The 25,041-nt window shown below is 37.3% G+C and overlaps 4 protein-coding genes across 4 annotated transcripts in view; 1 reads left to right on the forward strand and 3 right to left on the reverse strand.

Annotated features, from left to right (window-relative positions):
* Positions 1-714: 714 nt before the first annotated feature.
* On the reverse strand, positions 715-3,012 carry LOC114242375 (vitellogenic carboxypeptidase). The gene has a single exon (XM_028173508.2). It carries the CDS (start codon positions 2,844-2,846, stop codon positions 1,431-1,433), a length of 1,416 nt encoding a protein of 471 aa, XP_028029309.2. The 5' UTR covers positions 2,847-3,012; the 3' UTR covers positions 715-1,430.
* Positions 3,013-7,060: 4,048 nt separating this feature from the next.
* LOC114243563 (venom serine carboxypeptidase) lies at positions 7,061-8,766 on the forward strand. The gene is given in 2 exon segments (XM_028175097.2): positions 7,061-7,322; positions 7,325-8,766. Coding segments are annotated over 2 exon segments (1,410 nt in total). The 5' UTR covers positions 7,061-7,210; the 3' UTR covers positions 8,623-8,766.
* Positions 8,767-10,126: 1,360 nt separating this feature from the next.
* Positions 10,127-11,996, reverse strand: Hel25E (ATP-dependent RNA helicase 25E). Its single transcript, XM_028175238.2, has one exon. It carries the CDS (start codon positions 11,552-11,554, stop codon positions 10,277-10,279), a length of 1,278 nt encoding a protein of 425 aa, XP_028031039.1. The 5' UTR covers positions 11,555-11,996; the 3' UTR covers positions 10,127-10,276.
* Positions 11,997-12,805: 809 nt separating this feature from the next.
* Positions 12,806-25,041, reverse strand: part of LOC114247481 (nucleoredoxin) — a 44,378-nt gene continuing 32,142 nt past the window's right edge. The window contains exons 4-6 of the mRNA XM_089733567.1: positions 16,467-16,671; positions 15,586-15,676; positions 12,806-14,394 (exon numbers count right to left, since the gene is read on the reverse strand). Of these exons, the coding sequence (XP_089589693.1) occupies positions 13,982-14,394; positions 15,586-15,676; positions 16,467-16,671 (709 nt within the window). The 3' untranslated portion in view covers positions 12,806-13,981. The remainder of the gene's footprint in view (positions 14,395-15,585; positions 15,677-16,466; positions 16,672-25,041) is intronic.

Consider the following 25,041-nt stretch of genomic DNA (forward strand, 5'->3'; position numbering starts at 1 on the left):
GCACTAGATCGAATTCGCAACCCACTGAGAAGATCCGGCGAGAATTTATGTACGTCTGGCGATATTGGCATCGCTAAAAAAACCCATCGCTATTGAACAAAAATAGATAACCACTCTAGAAACTAATCTACAAACAAATAGGTTAGTACTAGATATGTATTGTATACTAGCTGACCCGGCAGACTTCGTAGTGCCTCAATCGATAAATAAAAGACCTAAACTTTTGTCTATACTAATATTATAAAGAGGAAAGATTTGTTTGTTTGTTTGTTTCGAATAGGCTCCGAAACTACTGGACCGATTTGAAAAATTCTTTTTCCATTAGAAGCCGACATTGTCCCTGATGAACATAGGCTACTTTTTAAAAAAAAAATTTTTTTTTTTTTTGTTTCATGTGTGTTTTAATGTTTCCGAAGCGAAGCGAGGGCGGGTCGCTAGTATAAAATAAACTTAAAACAAACAAAAGGAATCCGTCCGACAGGGGACACATTAAAGCAAAAAACAAAATTGATATTTTTATTTATTTCCGAGCATTTTCATATTTATTTACCTTTTAAACCTTCTCTGGACTTCCACAAATAAATCAAGACCAAAATTAGCCAAATCGGTCCAGCCGCTCTCGAGTTTTAGCGAGACTAACGAACAGCAATTCATTTTTATATATTATATAGATTTTAATTTTTGCATAAATGGGCGAACAAGCACAAAAAGCAGTTTCTGTGAAATATTATGTATTAGTTTTTGTTGTTTTTTATATTGACAAGATGGTATTGTATTCTTAACGATAAACGATATTATGTACCTAGTTTCTTCGCGTCGAATTTCGAACCCAATTTGTTGTTACAGTAGTCTTGATAGCCAAACAAAATGCGTGTAAAAAATATGGGGTCATCGCACTTTTTAACCTCGACAATTTGTTGATAATAACAATAAACACCTACAGCAAGCAAAATAGGAACACATGTGTCTGTAGTGTATGTAGACTAGATTATTATTATCTAACGAGGTAACGAACCGTTGAAACCCCGGACTTTTGTGGAAAGATTATTCAATTAACTAGGTCTCTGAACAATATTTGAGATCGCACCAATAGTCGACAATGAAGCGACAAGTGTAATAATATTTTAGTATCAATTTCGATAAACACAGGACCCATTTTGATTCGGTAGGTACTTCTAAATAAGTTACTAATATTATTAGTTTTGAAACATTTGTGCGTGATATACCTGCCTACGAAAAGAAAAAAAGATTTTTAACCTTGTTTTGTGTTTGTTTTAATATTGATTTACGAACTAAAGTATGTAATCTATATGAAATATTTACATTATGTTACTGTTGAATTTAAGAAGAGAAAAAAAAGGATTTGCAACTTTTTAATTTTACGTTTGTTCTAACATTGAATTACAAGCTAAATAATCTTGCTGAAATTTTTACAAAATTTTACTGATAAACTGCGTTATTAGTTCGAAGGCCCATTTAGGCTGGTCCCGCGGCACCATGTGGCCTGCGTTCCGAACCAACACCTCGGTCAGGTTGCCGGCCTTCCTGACGTAACCAGCGACGTCGCCGTCCACTCTCCAGATGTTCCGCGGGGCAAACTTGTACTCGACCACAGCGGAGAAGTTCAAGTTAGCAAGGAATTTTTCCGTCAGAGGGTACGCGACAATGATGTCCAGCTGTCCGCTATAGAACATGATCGGGTAGTGAGAGAGCAGTTTGGCCAGCAGCGGGGCGGCGGACCGCGTTAGGTCGTCCACCAAACTGGTCAGCACTTGCAGGCCGTCGTTGAAGGCCAGGCCTCCGACGTGCACGCCGCGTCGCACGGTGTCATCCTTCAACAAATCCGCGTAAATAGTCATATCATCTTCCTCCTTGCTTATCAGAAAATTATATGAATTCTCAAATCCCGTATAAGTTTTAAACATTGAATTCTTGGTCATTTCACCATCAAACAGTTCATCGAGCAAATACGCGGCCGTTGAATATTCTCCGTTCTTGATACGAGTCGAAATTTCGAGTTGATATTTTAAAAACGTTTTCAGTTGGTTGTCGTCTATCAGACCGTGCTGGTACAGATAGTCACCGTAGTCGAGCTGATGAAGGGGGTCGCAGTAGCCGTTTCCGATGGCCATGCCCTTCAAATTGATTCTCTTCGATTCCTGATTAACATTGTGAACGTACAACCCGAACGCCGGAATGTATTTACCGGCGTATGACTCACCGGCTATGTAGAAATCATTCGCCCTCAAATTCGGGAACAAAGTGAAGAACTGGTCCATTGCTGCGAAGAGTCCTTTAGCGATACACGTCTCATCGGTGCAGTAACCTTCATCTTTGTCGGTGAAACTGAAGCCGGTCCCCACGGGGTTGTCGATGAAAATCAGGTGATAGTTCTTAGCCCAATGATACTCTCTTTTGGCAAAACCGTCCTTGCTTGCGATCAGCGGCCCGACTTCCGTAAAGAGCCCGAATAAGGAGCTGGCCCCGGGACCTCCTTGCAGCCACAGCAAAACCGGTGCAGCTTCGTTCTTCGATAAAGGCGGGAAATACCAAAAGTACATATTTGAATTGAACTTCTCGTCAACTGTAAAGAATCCCGCGTGACTCTCGATCCCAAGTGTTTCCGTCAATGACACTCTTGAAAGTTCCTGGGCGAGGGCTATGGACTCGTTTTTGAGAAATGGCGTCAGCATGAGAGGATCCCCCGCTGAGTCATTAGGTCGAGCGTCCAGCTTCACTCGTGGATAAACATTCGGAAAGTTAGCGCCGTTCAGCGGGAACAAAGTAGAAAAAAACAAAACACACGGCACTGCGCTCAGCAGAGGCTTCCATTTCACAGCCATCATGACGAGTAAATAATTTGAAGCAATTAGTTCGTATAATCAAAATTATGTTCCGGATGGAATAATTATTAAAAGAAGTTTTAGTCACCAATGTTTTTAGGTAAATGTAGATGTCACTGAATTAGAAGTATCCATTGTACGTCCGACACTTATCGTGAACGAAACCGGACTGTCATTTCATGGTCCACAGGTTATTTAATATATCTTCACGACTGCAGGTTGAGTAGATTTGGTCCTGCCCAATGAAATAAGGAGCAAATATTTGCGCGAGAATTGATGTACAAACAAATACAAGCAGCCACTTGTCATAGATGTTTGCTTTATGTTATTGTGTAATGTAGGTACGTATTACGTAATCTATGGTTTAAGTACTAACTTAATTAGGTGAATTGCTAGATCAAACTTGTGTGTAGCTCTTGGAAATCTGACAGATATTAAAATTGATGACTTAAAAAGACATAAACTTTATTTTTCAAATCCACATATTCTTTTACTGGTCGGAGAAATCGTGGAAAGTACCATTTTATGCCCTAGTAATTGCAACTCATTGTACGATCGTATTTTCCGGTCCCGGGAAGATCCGAAGATTTATTTGACCCTATCAGTGTCGGGGGTATCTTAAATTGACGTTGTTACATGCACGTGCACGAGTTAGAGCCTCTGACTGCCAGGCCCGACAGTCACGGTTTCGATTCCTACATCAGGCAAACATTCGTGTGATGACCAAGTTTGTTTGCTGTTTGTCTGGGTATTTAAAATGTTTATGTGCATAAATTTAAATGTATTTAAGTATGTATTTCAGTCTTTGATTCCGATAACATAAGGATTCCTAGTTTGGGGTCAGATAAGCATGTATGACTTCTCCCCAGATATTGTTTTTTTTTATTTTCGCCTTTAGTTTCACTGCGATCACGCACTGAATCAACATCGGAGGGATTTTACCGGCAATTTCTAATTTATTCACATCCCATAGTAAATTATTGAATAAATATTGAGGTTACATCAAACATCTCGACTATTTTTTGCTCCTTTTCAATACATACAGTACAATACATATGTACATACTCTTCAATTCCGGCAATTTGACCTTGAAGTGTGGAGCTTGGTTTAGCGATTATTTAACAGGGTTACAAGAGTATTTAAACTAATGTGACAGATGAAATGTTGTGGCAATCACGGGCAAACTGAAAACACCCATGGTTTTCCCTTGCCGGAATCATTAGCAGTCTGGTTTACCAGTAGACTCAAGCCTGCGGCAGATATTAGGGGGCGGCCAATTTAGAGGATTTCTCCCAGCGGTCTCATAAATATATATATAAAATTTTGTACGATTTTAAACGAAAAGCTTAATTGTAAAATTAACCTACGAATTGACAATTGTAAATGATTGGATACATACGATTCAAAACATAAATACTGCTTTCAGTTGTTATAGTAAATAAGGAAATGAAAACAAGTGAAATTTCATAAATGAATAATGTCCAAACAGTTTTACAAAGATATTACTTTAATATTCACACCATGAATTTTACCTGATTATTTCTGTCATGAAATAATCTGCACAATTCCGCTTTTAGGGTAGGATGATCATCATTACAATGCAATGTTCGAAGGTCATGTTGAAGTTTTTATCAACTCTGTTCATTGCTTAATCAATACAGAGTTCAAAGACTATGAATATAATGATGAAAATACTGCAGGATAACCGTTGGAGGACCGTGATATAAGAGGAATGTTGATCTTCACGACGACTTAATTCTAGAACCGATATGTAAGGAAGTAACCGAACGTATCTTAAGGAAGCGCCAAAACGCTACTTTGATAAAGCGGCGCGACACAATAAACCTTTTATCGTGGCCTGCGCTAATTATTACATAACTGACTAGGCGACGGAGCAAAGCAAAGCCGCCGTCGCCCAAAACATATCTTATCGGTTCCGCTCGCGGTCATTTTATACTCTTCAAGCACCGCGGCACTGGTCACCGTTCTCTTTGATTACGACGAAGAGCTCGACGGGCGAACTAACTCATACACACAGCCTGCTGAGTTTCTCGCCGGATCTTCAGCGGTTCGCAATTCTGATCGGATGGTAAATTCTTGCTCTAGTCAGTGTTAGCAATTCTCTCAAGTTGAGCCCGTGAGTCGACTTACCGATCTGCGCCTAGTTGGAATAACCCTACCAACCTACCAAGCTACCAACGCTTAGGTGGGTAATAAAAGATAAAAAGTTATAATTTGCAGAGAATAATGCAACTATTGAATCTTAATGTAATTAACGAAAAGGAACGTGTTTATTTCGATTACTCTAGGGATCAATAATTTTGTATACATCTGGCAACATTTGAGATATGTATTTTATGAACGATCTATACATACGTTTTTATTCAACTAGACTTTTATTTACTAGGATTCCGCAGGTGATGGGAACATTTTCATAACTTCTCTATTCGGATTCTGAATTCAGTTCAGTCTGAGAGAAATTGTTACCATCTGCTTATCTAGCAGAATTTTGCTCTATCTACTACCGAGTTGGAATCGAGATCAACTAAGGAGATTGGGCGAGAAATTTAGTGAGTTGTGTCTATGGGATAAGTTGGGATACGGGTTAAGCCACTAATTCTAGATAAGCGACAAGTCGTCTAATAATCAATCCAATACCTTTAATTTGAAACTGGTGTGGAGGACATTTTGTGTGTCCGCACGGGTAGGTACCACCACCTACGAATAAATAATAATTATTTATTCGTAGACCACCACCCTGCCTATTTCTACCGTGAAGCAATAATGCTTTTCGGTTTGAATGGTGGGGCAGCCGTTGTAACTATACTGAGACCTTAGAACTCATATCTCAAGGTGGGTGGCGGCATTTACGTTGTAGATGTCTATGGTCTCCGGTACACACTTAGCACCAGGTGGGGTGTGAGATCGTCCACCCATCTATGCATAAATATAAAATTAAAAAAATGAAGTCGTCAATGTTCAATTGGAATATGGAACCCTAACAGCGCGTTGCCTCACGCGCACTGCCAGATTTTTTATTGTTTTGCTGTTTTAGTGATTCTAAGAATTTCGTGGAACAAATCCTTTGTATTCCGCAAAAAACTTTGGTGAAAAATGGTCAACCATTATATTAATATGTCTATGTGTTGTATCTAATAGTCGGTCGACAGGAAATATATTAGTATCTACTGAATATGTCTTGAATAATAATGAATTGGATCAACTGAACGCATATTTTAATTATTAAATTATGTTATTTAAACATTACTCGAGACATTAATCAACTGGGATGAAATTAAATGAAATGAGATGATATGCGATGAAATGTAATCTTAGTAAAACGGTGGTCATTTACTAAGATTTTTTTACATTTTTGGTACAGCTCTAGTGACTTTTACGATAAATGTTTGTCAGTTACTGATTATATTTCATTTCTCAAATATTAAGTTTTTTACATTATATCTATAGATGGTCTTAATTTATTACACACTCGTATTCAACATATCTAGCTCCATCTATCCCATTAAATATGAACTGCATTTTAACGTATATGAGGTAACCGAAACGAGTGTAAAATACGATAAACTAGTTTCTGCCCGTTAATTCAAATTTATTTTGTTCATCTGACTGACATCTCAACAATTAGATTATTTTTGTCTCCTCTTTTGTTATCAACAACTTGAGGAAAAATGTACTAACAAACAAAACAAATTGATAACGATAAAGCTCTTCAATAGTAACTAACAAAAAAAAAACCTTTACATTTTTACAAAGACTGGCGAAAATTGCACATATTGTTTTTTGTCTTTCACTTTTTCACTACGTAAAGATTTAGGGTAATCGTGATAATGAATAGAAGTTACAAATTTGTTTAAAATCCTTGAAATAATCGCTATGTTGAACTTCATCCAAACAATTGTAAAGCATTCATATTTGCTCATCCCATCTATCAATTAAAGTGACATTTCGACCATAATTATTATTATGGTAGGGCTCTCGTGCAATTAAAGTTTATTGCAGAAAGATTGTTCTGGTGGTGAAACGCGTGATTGCTTCATGGCATTATATAATTTATGGTTAAACATTAAGCATCAAAAAACTTGACATTGTATTTAATTAGTTTTAAAACGTCGTAAGTCAAGTATCTATACTATTCTATACCCACTTAGCTGACTACATATAAAAATCAAAATAAATAAAACTTGACCGAAACCTAACCTACCGGCACCGGTCCCGGTCACATATAATGTAAACAAGGTTGATAAAAGGTCAGGTACAATACGAGTTATAATTAAATTGCTAAATTAAAGCATTTTAATCATTATTCCCGCTTTACATTCGACGTCGTAACGCGAGTGCGATACGACATGTATCGAGTTTTGTTGTTGATAACCATTTTGTCAGAGGCCCGGGCCTTCCTGCATCACTATCCGAAATTAAATCTCGGGGAGCGAGATGGCGGGGACCCTGGTGAGCCTTTGTGGAAAGCGGTAACATCACTACAGGGAGGCGTCTAGCCAGAGTACCATTTACTGAAAGCCTGCGCATTAAAAGTTATGCAGGCTACTTCACGGTAAATAAGACTTACGACTCCAACCAGTTCTTCTGGTACTTTCCTGCTATGGTTCCGAACAGCAAAAACGCACCGGTTATCGTCTGGCTCCAAGGAGGCCCCGGCGCTACATCTCTGTATGGACTCTTCACAGAAAACGGTCCTTTAAGGGTTCGCAATAAGAAGTTTGAGAGACGAAAGTATAACTGGGCCCTCAGTCATAATATTATATATATTGACAACCCTGTTGGCACTGGATTCAGTTTCACTAAAGATCCTAAAGGCTACTGTGTTGATGAGACTCAAGTTGGCGAACAGTTATACTCCACTCTGATCCAGTTCTTCCAGTTGTTTCCAGAACTTCAAACCAATAATTTTTTTGTGACTGGGGAATCATATGGAGGAAAGTATGTACCAGCTCTGGCCTACACAATTCACAAGAAAAATCCTACAGCACAGATTAAAATTAATATGAAGGGTATTGCAATAGGAAATGGTTTGAGTGACCCTGTACATCAGCTCGTGTATGGTAAATATCTGTATCAAATAGGATTAATTGACTGGAACCAGGCTAAAGTATTTGAACAGTATGAAAATAAGACAAAAGATTTCATAAATCAGGGAGAGTGGGATAAAGCGTTTGAGACCTTTGACACCTTGTTGAATGGTGACATGTTAAATGGATCAAGTGTTTTTAAAAACATGACTGGTTTTGATTTTTACTTTAACTACCTCCACACTAAGGATTATACACAGTTTGAGGACTTTGGCCCAATGCTTCAAAGAAGTGCAGTCCGCAAAGCCATACACGTTGGAGATTTACCGTTTAATAATGGAACTGAAGTTGAGAAGCATCTGAAGCAAGATGTGATGAAGTCAGTAGCACCTTGGATAGCAGAACTATTGGACAATTATTATATTGTTATCTACAATGGTCAGCTAGACATTATAGTAGCATATCCTTTGACTGTTAATTATTTAAGAAACCTCAATTTTACTGGATCTGATGAGTATAAGACTGCAAAACGATACATTTGGAAGGTGGATGGAGAGGTTGCAGGTTATGTGAAGCAAGCTGGAAAACTTGTTGAAATTTTAGTCAGAAATGCAGGTCATATGGTGCCCGGAGATCAGCCAAAATGGGCTTTAGACTTGATTACTAGGTTCACCCATGAGAAAACCTACTTTGATAAAGCTGAAATTGGACAAACTTTGGGTTCTTTGTAACCAGTTTCTAGTTATTTACAATAAGAAAACTCGGTCCATTGAATGGTTTCTTTTATTTTTAATGTCAGCGTTTTAAGGATTATTGGCAAACTTGTGATTGAACTGTATTTATAATAAACTTTAATGGTTTATGTAATTGATAAACCACGTTTTTCATTCACAGTCAATTAAATTAATTGCTACAGAGCAAACGGTACCCTTTTAGCTTCTCCCAGAAAGAATTCTCATGGTTAGAAACTATTGTCAGTATATTACTGGTGGTGATTTCTGCCTCAAAGTAGTCCATGCATCCCAGTTTGAACAATAGTGTTAGGGTATTACCATTGAGGTTTCGCCTCAATATATAAAAGTTAATACTGGTAGTCATATAGTAATCTTTAGGCTGTGGTGGAAATCATTGCATAGCAGTTGTGCTACATTGACTAGTACCTATTTATACTATTAAAAAATTCCATTATTCATTAAGAAATAAAGAGCAATAAAAATGAAATTGATAATTGGTGTTTATTAATATTTTAATAAAAAAAAAAATTGCTTAGATGGGTGGACGAGCTCACAGCCCACCTGGTGTTAAGTGGTTACTGAAGCCCATAGACATCTACAACGTAAATGCGCCACCCACCTTGAGATATAGTTCTAAGGTCTCAAGTATAGTTACAACGGCTGCTCCACTTTTCAAACCGAAACGCATTACTGCTTCACGGCAGAAATAAGCAGGGTGGTGGTATCTACCCGCGCGGACTCACAAGAGGTCCTACCACCAGTAAAAAAATTAAATGCAGAACTTTAAGCTTAATTTAAATATTTAGTTATCAATTTTGTATGCAAATGGTGCTAAAATAAAGTATGTTTTTAGCATTATCTCTTTTTCCATTCATCATTTTTTTAACATGTAAAGGTAACAAGTTTATAGACATACATTACTTTTTATTGCTGTCTTTTGTGAACTTATATTAAAATGCCAGTTTACATAATAAAAAAATCTTTGGACGTGTTTCTAATTTAGTTTAATTAAATCAATATAGTGTAGACAGACAATTATAGATTTTTATTTTGTAGTGGATACCAGTCACTGGACATGAGCCTTCTGTACTTTTCAGTTAAAACTGGTCGCGTTCCTGTATAATTATCCTACAGCAAGGCTCTAAAAACAGTAATTTCTTGAAACTACTTGCACCCCACCTCTCATACACTACGTAGGTATTCTAAATTAAATTATGGCCTGTTATATTCTGAAATTTTTAGGCATGAAATTTTATCCAAATGCATCCAGTAGTATTTGTGTGAAGTATTAACATCCAATATCAGTAAATTTTGCATTTCTAAGGATATCAAAATGTGAAGTGAAGGCATAAAGACAAATTGATATGTTAGATTAATATAAACTTAGTCAAAATAAATATTTCAATTTCCTGTCTACATTCTAAAGTAAAATATATCACAGCCTGTCTTACTGATAACGATGAAAGTTCCAAATTGATGGTAAAGAAATAAAACATTCAGATATCACAATATGAAATGTCACTTTAATTAGATAAACCTAGTTAAACAGTAAATGTGGCTCAATATATTACAAATCAATGTTAAAGCAGGTCAGTCTAGTTACCAACAAAATGAGCCACAGCAGCAAATAGGTATGGGAATGAAACTTAATCTATCGTCCTTCGATGTAGGTAGAGAGCTCAATTTCTTCAGGCAGCTCTGTAATGTTAACATCGAAACGATCTTGTACTTGGTTTAAGATCTTGGCATCATTTTCATCAGATATCATAGTAATGGCCAGACCTTTGGTACCAAACCTTCCTGCGCGGGCGACACGATGTAGATATGTATCTGAATCTTCAGGCATGTCATAATTGAAGACAATGTTTACCCTTTCAATGTCCATTCCTCGGCCAAATAAGTTTGTTGCAACCAAGATCCTTTTTTGGAAGTCCTTGAACTGTTGATAACGGGAGAGACGCTCATCCTGGGTCATATTTCTGTGGATACCAATGGCAGGGAAGTTCTGGTCGGTGAGCAGTTGTGCCAGAGCTATGCAGCGCTGTACTGATTTCACAAAAATAACCACCTGATTGAACTCCAATACATCAAGTAGTTCGAAGAGTTTCTTATTCTTCTCATTTTCTTTTAGTTTCACATAATGTTGCTGCAGTCCATGTAGCTTGAGTTTGGCTTCATCATCTACATAAACTTCCATTGGGTCTTGCATAAATTTCTTACACACAGGTCTGATTTCTTTACTCAATGTGGCTGAGAACATCATCACCTGTTTCCCATGAGGAGTGTTCCGGAATATCTCCTGCACATCTCGCCTCATGTCTAGAGATTCCAGCATCTTATCACACTCATCAAGGATGAAGTGTTTTAAATGTTTCAAATTAAGTTTCTTACTGTTTACTAATGCCAAAATTCTACCGGGAGTTCCCACTACAATGTGAGGACATGCTGTCTTAAGGACTTCCTCGTCTTTCTGAATTGGCATACCACCAAAGAATACTGATACTCTGACTCCTGACATATATTTCGAAAAACGCTCGTACTCCTTACTTATTTGGAAAGCCAACTCTCTGGTGTGGCACATTACAAGCACGTAAACGTGGCTCTCGGAGGGTTCCAGCTGCTGCAATGTTGCCAAAACAAACACGGCTGTCTTACCCATACCGGACTTGGCTTGACAAAGTATGTCCATTCCGAGGACGGCTTGCGGAATGCATTCGTGTTGAACTTCGGAAGGATGCTCAAAACCGCAATCAACAATAGCGCGGAGTATCTCTGGCTTAAGTAAGAAGTCTCTAAAACCAGAGCTGTGGATGGATACGTAGGATCCTTTAACCTCCTTCTTTGGCGCCACTTCAGTAGACCCGTCAGCAGTCTGTTGATCTGCTTGTTCTTCATCTTCGTAGTCGAGAAGATCGTCGTTGTCAGCCATGATTTTCTTTAGTTTGATTAGCTTGTTTACTGTATCGTACTCACTGTGAGCACGTGAAATTTATTTTTACAATACGATTTTACAATAATGGCGGCTTCGGCTTTTTTGGCGTCAATCCAAATTTTTTTTTAAGTTTGACAGTTGAATATGACTTGCCACTTGGCTTTTTCGCCACTCAGCAGTTTACGAGAATTAAATTTGCACTTTGATTTTTGATTAATTTGAAATTTTATTTGTGTCAAGTAAAAAGAAGAACACAGGTGAACAGCTATAATCCAATCATAGTTTTTATTTTCACGTGAGCACGTGAATTATATGTCTTTTATATGACTTTTTTCATGTCATATTATTTTTTGAAATGAATGATGAATGATTTTATGAGTATTTAAAAATGAAATACTTAGAGTAACAAAATTGTATCCAAAGAGCTATTACATATTGTAAATGCAATGCGGTTTTGGAAAATTAATGGTATTAAGACTAGGTGGCGCCACTGATGTCTAATAGTTAAAGATGATAATGAAAACTTCCTGCCATCAAATACGGCTTTAAGCTTTTGAAAGGCCACTGAGAAGATAATGGATTCCCACCATTTTACTCGGATATTGTTTCATTTTATCTCATTTAATTTCATTGAATTTCATCGTAGTTGAATATTATTTCCATAAATTTACTTAATTCATTTCTACTCCGTTGTAAGATAATTTAATTGGAAGAAGCTAATTGCCATACCAAAAACATTGTAGAAGAGTGATATTTTATCATTCATTCTGCTATGTAAGTTCATCAATGGACTTTATGGCGGGATCGCGAAGAGTGAAGTTGTGTGATTTGTTTTATTTTGTCTATTTAGTGTTTCTTCAGGTTTAAATCTGTAATAACGGTGGTTTATTAACTGTTTAGTATCTGTGAAAGTGCACAAATTTGGGAAAATGAAACAAAGTCGCTGAACGTAACTTCTCGGGATCCACCAAAAGTCTACTGAAAAGATCTCAGTAAACAACCATTATTTTACTGAGAATATTTCATCTCATATCATCTCATCTCATTTAATTTAATTTCATCCCAGTTGATTAACGTCTCAAATTAATCATCTTCATTTCATTTCACTCCATATTATCATTTTTCATTAAAATAAGAATATAAATTAAAATAAGACATGACTTAAAGGTCTTAGTTACCAAGTCATAAAATTCCTTAATAATAAAATTATCTTGTGGGGGTGGGTGTGTGTTAAATAATACATCATGGTTTCTTTCCCGATAATTTATTCAGTTTCCAGCTACACAAAACAAAGAACGATTTCCATTTCATAATGTCATAGGTACATACTAACAGCGCTAAAGAAAAAGTATGTACCTACCTAACACGACGTTCGTTACTAAGTAGCGTAAATTTCAACTTTAGCATTTTGCTAAATTTTTCAGTCTACTTATTGCTTACTTATCCATATAGAGCAAGAAGAAAGGTGAATTGTGCTCTAATATGTACCTGTGCGTTTATCTAATTATATATAATGTCGAAGGGTGAAAGGTTAATTGGTTTAAGGGACATTTTTGCAATTTTACAGCAGAGCCATTTAAAGTTTAAAATTTCGAAAAAAATATCATAACAAAAAAAACTTTTTCGGCTATTTGAATGGGTTGAACTTAAATAAAGTTTAATTAAAAACTTCGAGTTGTTGACACTAAAATAGCAAATAAAACGGAACTTTAATTGCAAAGATAAATGTCGTGTGTTCAGCGGAATGAAGCTTAAATAGCCTTTCACCATACGATATACAGTATATTATTTATTTATGTGATGATTAGTACTTCCTATTAGGCTTTTCAGACCTCAGTTGTTTTATTAATCGGTCTGTGTGCTTAGTGAGAGTTTGTTTGAATTTGTATGGTGTTGGAACAGCTTCCCTTTGTTTGCCGCTAGGGGCGCTGTCCCAACGCCATACTTAAGTTAACTTTTACGCGATCGAAAACGTTAAGAAACTCTCACTGAGCACACTGATTAACGAGAGTGTATGAGCGGTGGATGTGCCGTGTCGTTAATCTTAAAAATATCATTGCATATTTATTGTATTTACATTAAATTTTTGGGCGGCCGATTTTGTGCTCCGAACGATTTACACCGGTAACCGTACTCGTCGAACTCGACAAAGAGGTCGACTTGCAACCTAACCCAAACATCAGTCCGCTGAGTTTCTCGACGGATCTTCTCAGCGGGTCGCGATTCCGATCCGATAGTAGATTAATTCGCGAAACAATTGCTCTTGGGTTGTTAGGTCTTCTTCGGAGGCGCTCGGGCAGCTGTTAGCTAATCCCACCCCTCCTGGCTGAGCGTTTACTCGCCCACCTGTCCTGGTGAAACTGGAAAGGCCTCCGGGCCACCAGTAATCCTTCAATGATAAAAAAAAAGATTTGTCTACGATAATTAACATTTGTCACTATAAGGCTTCAGCGGCTTGAAGTCTGCATTGCCGCTCAGATAAGCGTCGAAGAAGTTCTGTACCGAGTGCGTGGTTATCTCATCACCGTACTTCATGGTGAACATCCGTTGCTTCGGGAAGTCGATGGCTGTGAGCAGTGGCACCGCGTCATCTAAGCAGATGTGCTCTCTCAGCATGTCCGCAGTGTCTGTGCCGTCCACGCCCACGTAGAACATGACGTGTTTGAACGGTCGCTTCTTGGATTTCCTGGGCGGGTAGTCGAAGTCAAGGGTCTCGTCGTCCGAAGAGCTCTGGTGCGGGCAGAATCCAGGGTATTGGATGCTGCATTCCTCGTAGTACGACTCCGCGGCCGGCGTTAGTACCGACTCGGCGAATTCTATTTCGGAATCTTCGTCATCTGCAATAGAAATCGTGTTGATTATATAAATGGCGTATGTAGGTTACTGGAGTTACTCCTAGTGATATATCATCAAAGGCTTATATAAAAATGTTCTTCCTGAAAGCCTTCGTTTTTTCCAAATGTAATCGTCCAAGTTTTTTTTTCTTAGTTGTGTGGATGAGCTCACAGACAACCTGGTGTTAAGTGGTTACTGGAGTCCATAGACATCTATAACGTAAATGGGCCATCCACCTTGAGATATAAGTTCTAAAATTTCAGTAGGTATAGTTACAACGTCTGCCCCACACTTCAAACCGTAATGCGTTACTGTTTTGCGGACTCACAAGAGGTCCTACCACCAGTAAGAAGCTTTGGTCAAATGAAGCTCATTAAATAGTGCTCTGTGGCCACCAGATTTCCCTTACACAAACGATTAATAAAAGTTTCGTGGACCAAAACTGGACAAATGTGGTCAGTGATTCAAGGACCATTGATAACGGTGGTTAAATTTTAATACAAATCATATCTAAGTCAGAACGAGCCATGAATTAGCATCATATTATTAACTAACTGGCTGTACCCGTCCGCTTCGCTGGGTATTTAAAATTAATATTATTATTTCTCATCCCCACAACGATTCTCATCATTAACCCAGTCCAACACTCATATAAATATTATAATACTATACTTAGCCTATCCATTTGTATTTTCTACATAGATACCAAGTTTCAAGTCAATCGGATGCACGGTTCAGTAGTTATAACGGAACATCCGTAAAAACCACTGTAGATTTATGTGTATTATCTATGATATTGTTTTACGATGGTCTAGTTCGGTATTTATCCCCGCTACGCTCTGAAATATTCTTTTTCAAACCAGACTAATAAATAATCATTAGCAATGGGTGATATTTTAGCAATGGTCTGATTGTTGATTGTTCATGTCTATATGCATTCATTTAGATTGCAGACTCATCGACAAATTCGATACCAAAGGTCTATAAGAAGTAGACAATTAACCTCATTTACATTTGAAAATATATCGATATTGGCACGCTAACTTAAGCTAACAATTAAGAGAATCCGAATTTGTGACAATCTAATATAATAAACTTACGAAGCGTGTTGCGGATAATAATAATAACATGTACTTTTAGGTTATTAAACTACCTTGCATTTTGATTTATATAAATAAAATCTAATATCTTACCCACAAACAAAACTATGGCCGGGTGTCTGGCCATCTTTAGGAGAGCTTGTTCGGTCAATACTGAAAGAGGTCTCTGGGACCACGGAAAATTCTGAAAAAAGAAATATTGGTAATTCTTAGATAGGTATATGAATTTTTCACAGATTGCTATACGAAATTTAGAAGAGAACTTCTCGTCTCGAAGATGAGATTATCGAAGGGACTTAAATAAGTGTCTTCATGTAAACATTCACGATTCTTTAGACAATAGTCTGGACAATTACGATGAATTTTGGCCTTTAAACCCGTTGATTAATACTCGCATGAATATTATAGTTTCTTGTACAACGTAATCTTGGACTAGATTTTAATTCTGGTCTGTAAGTAGGTAGCACAAGCACTATGATGCCGTACCTAAACTTAAGGTGAATATTTACTTCGTAAGTAGATGCGAAATCCTTACCATCTCCTTCAAGCTCTTGTTATCTTAACAACCATTTAATGCGCTAACTTCATTTAAGTCTTCGTTTTGAGCATTCGAGTTATTACACTGAGAATTTTCTGTTTTACATTAATATATTAGCATAACATGTTCGCATTTTACTGGTGGTAGAACCTCTTGTGAGTCCGCGCGGGTAGATACCACCACCCTGCCTATTTCTGCCGTGAAGCAGCAATGCGTTTCGGTTTGAAGGGCGGGGCAGCCGTTGTAACTATACTGAGACCTTACAACTTATATCTCAAGGTGGGTGGCGCATTTACGTTGTAGATGTCTATGGGCTCCAGTAACCACTTAACACCAGGTGGGCTGTGAGCTCGTCCAACCATCTAAGCAATAAAAAAAAGAATCAAAAGCATGATTACTTTGGAATAGAAAATCATATTATATCTTCGCTACCTACCAAGCCGGTGGGATCGGCAGCAAGTTTTTGCCTGCCGTTCACAGTGAGCACGGTACCATCACCGCTTGCTATGACCAGGGCGGGTATTCCGGCGACTCCCAGGGCTGTGGGCAAGGCTCCCCGCACCTCGGCAGCGCTCCACGGGACAGCCAAAGCGTTGGCCGCGGCAACAGACTGCACGGTGCGATTATATGACTGCTCGCTCCTGGAATTAATATTTCTCTATTATTTATTAGTGTACTGTCGCATTGTTTGAGTTGAACCCGCCATCTTTATTTTACGAGAGCAGAGTTTATCCGCACTACTTGGGATCGCTGCGTACATCCAGTTATTTTTTAGGTTATCCTTTTTGCTCTATGTATCTATGTCTATCTTTGTCTACCTGTCTCTCCTGTCTATCTTTAGACAACAATGGAGAGAGCAAAAAAAGGCAACCAACAAAAGAAGAGGAGGCTTAAGCCAATAGGCACACTGAACTCAAGCGACATTCTGTAATATTTGTTTTTATTTTCGTCTATTGCCCTTGTAGGCAGACGAGCATACGGCCAAACTGATGGTGAGTGGTTACCGTCGCCCATGGACTTCAGCAATGACAGGGGCAGAACCAAGCCGCTGCGTACCGTTAAGTTGGCCACAAGCCTCGTTTGAAGAAGGGCATGTCATTGCGCTCGGGAAACACCGTGAAGGGGAGCTCATTCCATAACCGGATGGTACGTGGCAAAAAAGATCTCTGGAAACGCACTGTGGATGAACGCAGTGGTTCCAGGTATTATGGATGAACTCTACTTCGGTGGCGGGCGGTGCGATGGTAAAAAGGAGATGAAGGTATCATCTCAAACAATTCCTCGGAGCAATCCCCATGGAATATACGGTACAGAATACAGAGGGAAAGAGTTTGGTTCGGATCTGTGAGAACGATCCGTAATATAAAAAAATTAAATCAATAATATATAAATCTTAATATATATAAATATAAATCTTAAAAAGTTCAGGATAAATTCATTGATTGACTGATTTGCTCTTTTGTCATTGACAGTTGCACGATAAGTTTAGTTCTGAAGGAAATCAATCGTTAATTCAATTCACCATGTTCTGCTCCGATCCAAGAGTCGTATCAGTACTTAAAAGGAGTGTGGGCCTACCATTTAGATCATGTATTATTCAATAGGTTAAAATGAGATATTTTTCCGATTAACGAAGATGTCTGGGCAGTGGAAGAATCTATATATTAATACGTGAAGGAAAAACTTTGTATCCCTTTTAACGAAAACTGCGCGGACGGAGGAGTATGAAATTTCCCACACTTATAGAGAATATAGAGAAGGAGTGCAGAAAGTTAGTATTTTTTAAAATTATGCCTAACAAATACATTAAATCAATAAAAAAAACATTACACACACTACCCTGTATTTGACGCAACACGCATGCATACTATTTATTTATTGTCAAGCTTTTGTTCTTGACGTCTGTGGTTAAATTAAGAATAGATTAAATATTGTTTGTCTTTACTAATATTTTTCTATAGTGTAGTCTTAGCGAAATTTGTGATTATAGAAGTATAATAGTCTTTGTAAATAGAATCATAATAGTGTACAAACCTACAATTTCAATTAATTATAGTCAAATTTCGACTACTACGGGACCACTAGTAAGAAAGAAGTCTATGTAGCCTAGAGTTGTTGCCTAGTGTTGTTTTCCATTTTCCATATACAATCAGCAGAAACGTTTTTTTTTTCTTCAAGAAGATATTTGCAGGCACTTTCAAATCGTTATGACTTTACGACACAGACGGTCCAAAGCGAATGCCGCCATTAACCGTGAGACATTTGAGGTCTAAATATCAATTGTACAGTATAATGGCTAATGTTATTGTGTCTATTGAATTAATTACGCTGATGCACATGTCTAATACCCGTAATGTTTTAAGGCGAAGTTTCTAAACGATATTCAGTTATTTATGGAGGATCCATTAAGCTATTCCGGAGACAAATTAAAAAGTTTGGCTCGTATTTACGGCTCCGCTGAAGATTCCAAGCGTGATCGAAGTTTGTTCGTTCGTTATACTGTTAGCTCAGAAGTGAAATGCTGTTAAACAATAACAATTTTCCCCTGAAAAGGATTTTAAGTAAACAATATTTAACAATAAGATTTGTTTACATTCAGATCTTACGTTCCAAATATAACTTTCAAACAAAGCTAATTTTTTTTATTGCTTAGGTGGGTGGATGACCTCACGGCTCACCTTATGTTAAGTGGTTACCGGAGACCGTAGACATCTACAATTTAAATTCCGCTACCTACCTTGAGATAAGAGTTCTCAGGTGTCAGTATGATTACAACGACTGCCTCACTCTTCAAACCAAAACGCAGTACTGCTTCACGGCAGAAATAGGCAGGGTGGTGGTACCTACCCGCGCGGACTTACAAAAGATCCTACCACCAGTAATTTAACCACGCAAATTATAATTTTGCGGATTTGATTTTTATTACACAATGTTATTCCTTCACCGTGGAAGGCAATCGTGTACATTTATTGAGTACGCATTTCATTAGAAAAACTGGTACCCGCCAGCGGGATTCGAACACTGTTGCATCGCTACATACGAATGCACCGGACGTCTTATCCTTTAGGCCACGACGACTACAAATATTTAGAGCTCATTCTTACTATATAGAGAGAGTCCCTGCGTTCATCCACAGAGCGTTTTCATAGAATTTTGATTATACATTTTTATATAGGTATAGAACACAAACAATTTTTTTTTTCATGATAGTTTATGAATTTCATATTATGTTGACGGACCTCGTATGTATGGGCGAACTTCTCTTCCGGTCAACGATAGATATTGTTTGAACAAAGTTGACGCGGAGAAGGTGAAATCAAGTTCATTTGGTAAATAAATTGAAAAAAAAACAACATAGATTTTATTTACATTCAGATAAATATCAAACATGGGTAATTTTTAAATAAAACTTTATTTTTAATTGTAAACCGAATCAACCCTTTCAAAGTTAAATGAGGTCATAAAAATAAATGATCGGAATTGAATGGAGGGTCGTGGGGCGACCCCTGCACCCCGATAAGCCAGCACAATATACTATCTTCCATCTTTATACGTTTGAAAGCAATATTTTTGGATTGCAAATATAAGTTAACGGTAGGCAGCGGCTTGGCTCTGCCCCTGGCATTGCTGACGTCCATGGGCGACGGTATCCACTCACCATCAGGGGGGCCGTGTGCTCGTCTGCCTACATGGGCTATAAAAACGCGCAGGAACTTGAACTGCTTCTCGATCTCAAATCATTATTACATTTACGGGAGTCGAATAGGCTATTAAATGCGCGCGGAGAAGTTTCAAGTTCTTTGAACACATTGCCTGAAATAACGGCGACAATTTAGAAAAGCTGCTGGTAGCATGAAAGTTATGCTGCAGAACACGCAGAGGTAGAGTTCCAATGTGCTGGGCGGACCGCTTTGCTCTCAACACCTCAGTCCAGGCAGGACTGGCACAGAATAGTCCAGGGGAAAGTTATCTAAGGAGGCCACGAACCTCAGCATTGAGGTTTGTCGACGCAAGGAGAGAAGTATAAAGGGGTCGTAATAAAATGAAACCCCGTTTTTTTCGACTTTTTTTTTATTGCTTGGCGGGATGGACCAGCTCACAGCCCACCTGATGTTAAGTGGTTACTGGAGCCCATAGACATCTACAACGTAAATGCGCCACCCACCTTGAGACATAAGTTCTAAGGTCTCAGGTATAGTTACAACGGCTGTCCCACCCTTCAAACCGAAACGCATTATTGCTTCACGGCACAAATAAGCAGGGAGGTGGTACCTACCCGTGCGGACTCACAAGAGGCCCTACCACCAGTAATTACGCAAATTATAATTTTGCGAGTTTGATTTTTATTACACGATGTTATTCCTAAACCGTGTTAGTCAATCGTGAACATTTGTTGAGTACGTATTTCATTAGAAAAACTGGTACCCGCCTGCGGGATTCGAACACCGTTGCATCGCTACATACGAATGCACCGGACGTCTTATCCTTTAGGCCACGACGACTACAACTACGACTACACAAATTTGTTTTACAAAAAACCTTCGCGTATATAGAGTTATTTTGTTCTAGTGTTGTCGAAAGGAAAAAGCATCCTTCAATTATAAAGAAAATGCGTCGAGCAACTCCCTGTTTTCGATTATATCACCTGATAATAAATCGAAAAAGTGCTCTCCCGTAAAACACAAAGATGACAGAAAGTTCACCGACCCCCACGTTCGTCTGAAATTGCTGTCTTTATATTCATGAAGTTTCGCAGTCGTAAACAGTAGGTGTGGGGGAGATGTACGGAATAGACGTTGTCTAGGGGGAAAATCGTTGTTTCCCCCTCCTACAGAGCCCCCCAAATTTGTATTAAACCGTGTGAGTTACAATAATATCTTGTAGAATTCGATTGCGATCGTGAATAGCGTGATAGATGGTTTAATTATTAATTAGTGGTAGTAGTCGAAATTCGACTATAATTAATTGAAATTATAAGTTTGTAACATTATTACGGTTCTATTGTTAAATACTATTATATAATCACAGATTTTGTCAATACTACACTTTAAAGACAAACAATATTTAATCTATTCTCAATTTGATCACAGACTATAAGCAATAAGAAAGGTTTGACAATAAACGAAGTATATGCGTGTGTGTCAAATACATGGTAGTGTGCGTAAGGTTTTTTTAATTGATGTAATGTATTTTTTATGCATAATTTAAAAAAAAAAATAACATTCTGCACTCTTTCTCTATATTCTCTATAAGTGCGGGAAATTTCATACATCTCCGTCCGCGCAATTTTCGTAAAAAGAATTATAAAGTTTTTGCTTCACGTATTAATATATTGATAAAAAAAAATTGACAATCAATAAAAATGCGTATTAATCTGTTTTTATTAGCATCGTCCGTATGCACATACTGCGAGTATATAGATACTAATTTAATAAGTTTATCTAATTATTCTGAACGGGATGTTTAGGATTAGTGTTTTCTTTTCTATACGAAGATACTGATCTTGATCAGAAGATTTTTTTATTTTATTTTATTGCCTAGATGTGTGGACGAGCTCACAGCTCACCTGGTGTTAAGTGGTTACTGGAACCCATAGACATCTACAACGTAAATGCGCCACACACCTTGAAATATAAGTTCTAAGGTCTCAGTATAGTTACAACGGCTGCCCCGCCCTTCAAACCAAAACGCATTACTGCTTCACGGCAGAAATAGGGAGGGTGGTGGTACCTACCCGTGCGGACTCACAAGAGGTCCTACCACAAGTAATTACGCAAATTATAATTTTGCGGGTTTGATTTTTATTATACGATGTTATTCCTTCACCGTGGAAGTCAATCGTGAACAATTGTTAAGTACGTATTTCATTAGAAAAATTGGTACCCGCCTGCGGGATTCGAACACCGTTGCATCGCTATATACGAATGCACCGGACGTCTTATCCTTTTGGCCACGACGACTTCAAAACCAAGCACACGTTTGAGATGCGTATTAAGTTAAATGCATGGCTTAATCTTCGAAACAAGTTTAAGACTTAAAGTTAAGTTCAAGTGTCAAACAAAAAAAAAGGAAAATTTAAATACTACTTCCAAAATAATGTTTTAAAAAAAACAAACAACAAAAGTGACTAAATTTGGTTCTATATACATTTTTTGTTGTCACGTCTTTTTAGTATTTTTTTAAATCAAATATGATGGTATAGCATTAAAATAATAGCCTAATTAAAAATATTTGAACAGTTTCATTACTATATAATATTTCATTTTTATTATATATTATATTATATTTAAACTGTAATTTCATTTTAAAGAAGCAAATTTCATATAACATAATATATAACACGTTATAAATTAATCCGTTCTTTTCCCGACCCCGGATACTTGGCTCAGCATCTGACGATTCTAGAATGATGACTCTACGCTTTATATCGCCAATGTCGAAAGGATTTGTTTTAGTTGGGTGAAATGCGGAAGAGGGTTCCGGAGATTTTTGTGGAAAAAAAATCGTTTTTATTGACTACTGTTACCGAGTCCAGGCAACCCCCGACCGAGAGCCAGCGCTAAAACTATAAAAACGATCCCTTGCTGCGCCTTTTGTTGAAACATGTTTGGGACTTTTGTAATTTTAACAGTTTTCGTTAATAGTACATTGAAATCATTTTGTTAGAAGTATTGGTTAATTCAGTGAAATATAATTAGGCCAGTTCTGTGTTATTTATTTCTTTTTGTTAACTACCTCACTTCTGGTCGATAATACTACATAATATATGTATTTGTTTCTTGTTCATAGACGTTTTGGCATAATAATGTATTAGTTACATTATTGCGGTTCTAAAGACTGGCAAGCGGAATAGTTAGTTAGGACTACTTTCACGAACATCCATGGAATTATATTTAAGATTAAGATTACAAAGAAATTTTACGGTAAGCAGCGGCTTGTCTCCACCCATGGCATTGCTGATGTCCATGGGCGATGGTAACCACTCACCATCAGGTGGGTCGTATGCTTGTCTGCCTATAAAGGCAATAAAAATATAATAATACATGTTCCATGATTTGCTAATGATTTATTTTTTACGCAAGATGTTATAAACCAAATTGCAATTTGAAGAATATTTTTATTTATAAACTGAAGTAGCGGTTAAGACGCAGACTTTTTTGTAATGGGGTATAATAATATTAATCTATACATATGCAACGAAAAACTTTGATCGTTTAAAACTTTTAAAACTTTTTTTTATTAAAAAAAGAACTAGGTAATTAGTAATTTTAGCCACTAACCATCAGTTAGCCGTATGGCTCGTCTACTTACAATAGAGAGCAATAAAAAAGCTCAGATAAACTTCCGTACACATACCTAAATCGGTCAAGATTATTTTGCAACGGGAATATGATTTAATATTTACAGCAATTGAATGTGGTAATGTCGCGGCCAGATCAACGCAGTCAAGCTCGATCAATCTCAAACGCGTTTGATGACTCCGCAGTCTGTCTCTGGGAGATTACAGATCGTTAACGATCGCGTTAATTGTCATCTGAGTAGAACGGACAAAATCATTTCGAAAATGTATTACTAGGTATGTCCTGGCTGCACTAAACGCTTCACTCTCCCCCCTTTGCCTTTTCATGAGTTCTGTCTCATGCGAGGCTCGGACGTGGGCTGTTGAGCGACAGGAGGTTTTAGTCGGTTCGACTCCGACATATTCCGCCCGCCATCCCCAGTGGAGGGTGGGAGTACGGCGATTTCCTCCTGACAAAAAAAAAAAGGTATGTCCTGGATATGATTGACGACAGACTGGAGTGCAGCCAGTGGTGAATTTACACTAGGGGCGGTCGGGGCAAGTGCCCAGGGCGGCAAAATTTTGAAAGTGATTTTTTTTTTCTTATCAAGATTGCTCTATGTAATTAATTAATTCTATAGTTAATAATTTTCTGTTTAATTGATAATTCAATAAATTCAATTCATGCATTACTTGTGAGTTATAACTTTGGCACTTTTAGTAAAATTAATAATTAAAATAATTTAATCAATTTATTTCCTTGGAAATTTAAAATAATAATCGATTTTTTATTTACCAGAATAAAATGAAATATAATTTTTTTTATGTTTATAATTATGAGTCAGCCTTAGTGCCAAATTTATAATTATTAAAAAAAACACATATATTTATTTATGTTTTTGGAATATATACCTAACATATTATAATAAAGTTTCTAGTAAAGTTGAAGAAGAAAATATATAAACTATAAGTTTAAGTAAAATTTCAGTATTGAGGCGGATTTTTTCCGGTGCCCAGGAGTGGCATTAAGTTTAAATCCGGCCCTGAGTGCACCTTTATAAGAAACTGTTTTAATAAGCATCTAACTCTCGTTAATATAACACAGTGATTGGTATAGTGGCGGTTACTCAGTTAACATGAATTCATTATTTATTGTATTAGTTCCTTTATTTAATTTTAATTTTATATTAGTAGTTGCCAATTTTAATTTTAATAATTTTATCATTATGATAAATTGTAATTTTAATTTTATTGTATTTTGATTTGTAATTATATCAAGTATACCTTAGAACTTACAAGGAACCAGAAACTTAAATAAACAATAATTAAAATGTAACCGCAAAATTATAATTTGCGTAATTACTGGCGGTAGGACCTCTTGTGAGTCCGCACGAGTAGCTGCGGTGAAGTAGTAATGCGTTTCGGTTTGAAGGGTGGGGCAGCCGTTGTAACTATAAAAGTACCTTAGAACTTGTATCTCAAGGTGCGTTGCGCATTTACGTTGTAGCTGTCTATGGGCTCCAGTAACCACTTATAACACCAAGTGGGCTGTGAGCTCGTCTACTCATCTAAGCAATAAAAAAATTAATATTTTTTTTACAGAAATTCTGGAAAAGGTACACCGTGAATCGTATGTTTTTCAAAAGCTATTTACCCCTGAAACAATCGTTCGTATCGATCGCTTCCACCTCCGGTAATAATGTTTGATGTTTATGACCGGTTTTCGCTCGTA

Source organism: Bombyx mandarina, chromosome 16 (genome assembly GCF_030267445.1).
Source record: "Bombyx mandarina strain Sakado chromosome 16, ASM3026744v2".
Classification (NCBI taxonomy): Eukaryota; Metazoa; Arthropoda; class Insecta; order Lepidoptera; family Bombycidae; genus Bombyx; species Bombyx mandarina.

Excerpts from the sequence above, each read along its gene's own strand:
- Hel25E (XM_028175238.2), bottom strand. The coding sequence starts at position 11,554 with ATGGCTGACAACGACGATCTTCTCGACTACGAAGATGAAGAACAAGCA.
- LOC114242375 (XM_028173508.2), bottom strand. The coding sequence starts at position 2,846 with ATGATGGCTGTGAAATGGAAGCCTCTGCTGAGCGCAGTGCCGTGTGTT.